Raw genomic sequence first — 5,625 nt, 5'->3', positions numbered from 1 at the left:
TTATGTTTTTGAGTCTTCCAGCGGCGGAGTAGACTACGACGTGCGTCCCATAGGTGGAGCAGGTGGCCGTCTACCTCGGGGGTCTGGGTGGTGCGGGTGATGTGTTTTGTAGGGCGATCTTCGGTGCGGCGCAGCTGTTCGCACCAGTCCGTAAGGCTGGTGTTAGCGTCGAGGGTTTGCTCGCTATCGCATCGGAATGCATCCCAATCCGTTATTTTGGCTTTCCCGATGGAACGCCGCAGAGCATCCTCAGTGAGTTGAGTGCGAATGATATAGTGGTCACTACCCAGGGTTTCCATGAGATTTTCCCAAGTGTACGTGGAGCTGCCTCCGATGAAGGTAAGGTCAAGGCAGGTATCACGACAAACACGGTTTCCGATGCGGGTGGGTGTGGTAGGATCGGTCAGGAGCTCGAGCCGGTAAGTCTCGACGGCAGCGGCAATTTGCTTGCCTTTGTGGTCAGAATTCCTGTAGCCCCAGCTTCTGTCTTGGCCATTGAAATCCCCGAGTAGGATCAGATCCTTACCCTTGGCCAGTGTACAAGCACCTCGGATGAGGGTAAAAAGTTTGTGTGGCGTTGCCGGGGGGGGGACTATAGGCATTGAGGATGAAAAGGCTGTGCTTGCTGGTCTTTTTCCGACGCCGGAGCACGATCTCTACAATGACATGCTCAATATGAGTGTCTGGGATGACGTCATGGGCAATGACAGTGAGCGCCTTACTGACGATAATGGCCGCTTTGCCCTCGGTCGGGCTGTCATAGGCCTCGTAACCTGACAGGGTTGGCGAGACACCTGGCTCCTGTAGGGCGATGACGTCTGGCGGTTCAAGCTGGGCGTTTATGTATTGTTGAAGGAGGCTCCGCTTACGACGGTAGCCTCGGCAGTTCCATTGCCAGATTTTTAAACGTTTTTGCTGAGATGCGGTGGTGCTGCCCATGTTATTTCCGAGAGGTGGGGGGTAGGGTGAGTTGGGGGGCCTTGAGGATAACTCCGGGGCCGGTAGCTGTCTGCGCGGGGGTGACCGGGTTGAGCTGAATCGGGGGTTGGAGGTAGGAGTGGGCGTTCGTTTCTTGCGGAGGGAGCCGCCTATTTCCGCAAAGCGGGCTTCAAGGTGTGTTTCGACATCCGCGATGCGTGTGCCCAGTTAGGAGAGTTGGGCAGAGAAGCTCTGCGTAAGTTGGTGGTGTTGGTTCTGTTGTTGCGTGAGTTGTTTCGTGAGTTCTCGCAACATTTCGTGTAGTACGGTATATGTAATGGGGGGTTCCTGAGGGGATGCAGGAGGATCCGCGCAGGGAGGGGCCTCGTGTGTGGGGTGGAGTGGGGGGGTGGCGGCTTGGTTGATAAGGGCGCGTAGCTCAGCCATTTCACGGGCGTGTTCGGCTTTAAGTTGTGAGAGTTCTTTCTTAAGCTGCTGGTTCTCTTGGACCAGTGCTTCATATTGAAGTGTGGGTGGGGGGTTTGAGCGCGGAGCGACGGGGGTCTTAGCCACAGTCGACCAGCTTACCTTGGCGGCCCTGTCGGGCGGCGGGGCGGCAGGCCGGCCGGCTGGTGCAGCGGAGCCCTTCTTTTGCAGGCCGGTGCGTTGGTCCTGGGTGGCGTGGCGTTCCGGCTGGGCGCGGGAGCTGCGTTGCTCGGGCTGGGAGGGTTGAAGTTGGTCCAGGCCGGCTGGTGGGAGCGGCGGAAAGGACTGTGATCGGGAACGGGACCGGGAAGGGGTCTTTGAGGAGTCGTCATTGTTACTGAACCACCGGCGGCGCGCGCTTGGCGGCTGGCGTTGAGGGGTTCTGCTACGGCGAAGAGTTTTGAGACGTTGAGGACACTCCTTGGCCCCTGAGAGGTGTCCCTCCCCCCAGAACTTGCACTGAGGAGTGCAGGGGTGGTTCTCAGTGGGGTTCAAAATGCCACACTGGCGGCACACGGCAGCGTCCGGAGTGGGGCAAACGTCCGAGCGATGACCAGGCTTAGCACACCTGGCACACTTGTCGGGTTGGACGGTACGGGTGGCACGCTGCCTCCCCGCCGTAGTAGAGAATGTAGCGGGGAACAAGGGAGCCTTCGAAAGTTATAACGGCCGTCTTCGATGTCCCAAGCATGCGGGCACTATGGATAGTAACGCCCTGCGTCCGCACTCGCAGGTTAGCTTTTAGTTCATCTGGAGAAGTTCAAGGGTCCAAACCATGTATAAAGCCGCGTAGAGTGTTGTCAGGGGCCGCCACGTAGGTGTTGAAGTCATGATTGCTCCCGCCGAAGGCGAGCGTGGACACTCGACGAAGGAGCTCAGCTGTTTCGATGTGTGGAGTGCTTGCGATAATAATGTTCGACCCTGTACTGATCCGCACAATAAAGTCGTTGCCGGTGCACTTGGGGTGGTAGTTGCAGGCTGCCACCACAGCCCGAGACACCTGGTGAGTTGTGAGTGTCTTGATATTTAGGCCCTTTTTGGGGCGCAGAATAATCTTGAAGTCGTTCCGAGGTAGCGGCGGTAGCCGGCGACGCGGCCGGCGCGTCTCTCCGGGCGAGCTCTTGGCGTTCGCTGCGGACGCGTCGGGCGTCGCTGCCGTTTGCGTGGTAGGAGGCGAGTTGTTTACCTGGGCGTTGCTGGCAGAGCCTGGCGGGGACTGAATTCCGGCCGGCCCGGTAGCCTGGCCTTCCAGTTCTCGTGCTCGGTCCTGGCGCTTTTGTTTTTGCTTCTGGCGCCGGGAGAGCGCCAGTTCCCAGTTTGTGTCGGACTGTGTCCCTTGTTGTTGGGCAGCCTGCGGGAGCAGCGGTGAGGACGCTCGGTCGTCGTCACTGGCCGAGGTAAGTTCATCTCCTGTAGGTCCACGAGCTGGGGCGTCGGGGGGGGGGGGGGCTAGAAGGGGCTGCATGGCCGGAGATTGTCCGGCTTGCAGACCCGACGTCGTAGGTGGTGTATCCATGGGGTTAAGGAGGCTAGCAGGTCATCGCTCGCCGAGTGCGAGCTAGGCCTACTTGCGAGTCTTAGCGGGTCAGTGCCCGCTTCGTTCTTTTTGAACCGATAGGAGGAGGTGGGATGGTCCTACCGGTTGAGAGTGGGGTCCTCAGGGTCCCGCTGATAAGGGCTCGAATCTCCGGCACAGTGCCTGGGGCGATAGCGAGGTGGACCGGTCAGAACGGGCAAATTAGCGGAGCCGAGGTGACGTGCGACCGCTCAGCCCGGCGGCCATGTTGATCTCTCGGAAAGGTTGACGCTATGTTCTGCAGCCCTTGAGGGAGCACGGCTCAGCGCCAACAGGGAGGGGCGGTAAGGCGGAGAGGCCACAGCGTCTTACACCAGCTTCTTACGCGGGCCGTAACGCGCTAGCACAAACGCGTTAGAAACGCGCAGTCTTTCGTTAATGTTGGGTATTTATTGTCATCGTGGTGCATGTGTCCATGTGCGCTTCGTGGCGTAGTGGTTAGCGCCGCGCGTTTGGAAGCGAGGGGTCCCAATTTCGATTCCGCGCTACGGACACAACTTTCGGAATTTTTTTTCATAAAAGTAGACGTGGCTACCTACTACTACTACTACTACTACTACATACTACAGAGGAGGGACAGACCCACACCCTAAGGAGCTTCGCCCCTAAAATGGTTCAAGTCCGAAACCACGGTAGCACATGATTCTGCCGTGAAGTAACGCTTAAGATATCATTTAACAGGCGGGCTTTAAGATTGGTCGCTTTCTGCCAGCCACCTTTGCTTTTTAAAATGGAATGCGCCTGACACTCTCACGCTCTCGCCATCGGCGCACTCGGGAACACCGCCACGTGTCCCGATTTTGTTGCTCCGGCCACCATAGGCTAATCGTTTTCCGCTTAAACTGAACTTCACCTTGTAGCAGCACGAACGAGGCAACGCGCACAGCTGCTGCCTACGCCGTCCGCGTTTCCCCGCGTTCGCGCTTAAGGCGCACGGTGTCCGTCACTGCAGCCGGTGCCTATATGGCGGCGGCTCGGCAGGTTTCGACCAGAGAAGAAAAGGAAATTCGTCGAGTAGCTGTAGACGCGCGTGATGCAGGGAACGAAGTGTGTTTATTCGGAGACAAGGCCCTGCTTAAATAAGGGCCGATACAAAACATGACATGCGCACTAGGAGCATCAAGTGCGCACGTGTACATGATAATGCGACAATGCGCATGGTTACATCTTCCTTCCTTTCAAGATACAGAAAACAGACACGAAACAATTTCTATGACAGAGAACTATCATATTGGTTTCTCTGGCAGGGGATACCGTTGTGGCGATCTGCGCAAGCGGTTACTTCTACGAAGGACGTCCTGAGGTGGCTGTTCCGTCTCCTGGCGAGGCTGTAATGGTGGTTCCGCGGAAGCAGTCTTTCCAGGGGAGGACGCAGGTTGCTCTGCTCTGGAACTCAGATGTTCCCTGGTGCGTCGCAGCTGTTGTCCGCTGTCTGTAGTTAAGGTGTATGACCGTGGTGGGCCTGCTGGACCTACGACCACAGCTGGAGACCAGTGTCGGCGTATGGTGTCGTACACTGATACTGGAGAACCACTGTGAAGCTGGGGTAGATGTTTTGCCGTCCTGTTGTAGAAGATTCGTTGCTTCTCTCTTATTTCACTGAGACGATTACGAACACATTGAGGCGACACCGTCCGAGGTTCCAGGTGGCTGGAGAGAACTGGCAGTTGCGTTCTTGTTTGGCGGCCCATCAACCTCTGAGCGGGTGACTTCAGTTGTTCGTCCCTTGGCATATTTCGCCACTCCATCAAAGCGCTGTAAAATTCAAAAGTTCCAAAAGGACACTTTGTTAGCAACTTTTTCGCCTCCTGCACGGCGCGCTCTGCCATGCCGTTGCTACGCGGATAGTACGGGCTTGAGGTTACGTGGGTGGTTCCGAGCTGTGCATTAAAAGATCGGAAGCATGCACTGTTGAACGGTGGGCCATTATCCGTGCACAGCTTTGCAGGAATTCCATGAGTCGCGTAGACGGTCATGCACGCGTTTTTTACTGATGCCGCTGTTAGTTGACGAAGCTTTTGAATCTCGAAAAAAAAACGAGTAGAAATCCACGAGGATTAGGTACGACTGGCCATCGTGGTAGAAAATATCAAGCCCAACGACTTGCCATGGCAGATTTGGTATCTCGTGGCTCAGCATGGGTAGTCTACTGTTTCTGTGCTTGTACTTTTCGCAAGCTGCACATGACTTAGCTAGTACTGAGATGTCGGCGTTCATGCCGGGCCAAAACATTACCTCTCTGGCTCGCATCTTCATTTTTTCTTCTCCCCCGTGTGCGGCGTGTAGCAAGCGTAGAACCTCTGCCCTCTTGGCAGGAGGGATGACGATTTTGTCGCCCCTGAGTAGCAGTCCTTCCTCGACGTGTAGCTCGTCGCGGTAGTGCCAATAAGGACGCAGGGCGTGCGACACTTCGTTCTTTGTTTCCGGCCATTCTGTGCTCGAGTAGGTGCGTAGTTCGGCCATGACAGCGTCCTTGTTGGTTTCGTTCCGAATACTCTCGAGCTGCTGGTTTGACACAGGAAGCAAAGAAATAACGTTTATTTGAAATTCTTCTGTCTCATCGCTTAGTTTAGTATTGCTTGGAAATCGAGAAAGCGCGTCCGCTAGAAACAGTTCCTTGCCTGGTTTGTACGTTACTTTGATAG

The 5,625-nt window shown here is 56.1% G+C and overlaps 1 protein-coding gene across 1 annotated transcript; it reads right to left on the bottom strand.

Moving 5' to 3' along the window:
• Positions 1-4,002: 4,002 nt before the first annotated feature.
• LOC125943443 (uncharacterized) lies at positions 4,003-5,037 on the bottom strand (the record flags this gene model as incomplete). The annotated part of the gene is made up of 1 exon (XM_049662764.1): positions 4,003-5,037. A coding segment is annotated over one exon (831 nt), but the record flags the coding sequence as incomplete, so codon positions are not given.
• Positions 5,038-5,625: the final 588 nt, after the last annotated feature.

Source organism: Dermacentor silvarum, chromosome 2, assembly GCF_013339745.2.
Source record: "Dermacentor silvarum isolate Dsil-2018 chromosome 2, BIME_Dsil_1.4, whole genome shotgun sequence".
In the NCBI taxonomy this organism is placed as follows: Eukaryota; Metazoa; Arthropoda; class Arachnida; order Ixodida; family Ixodidae; genus Dermacentor; species Dermacentor silvarum.
This window is presented reverse-complemented; position numbering and strand designations above follow the sequence as displayed.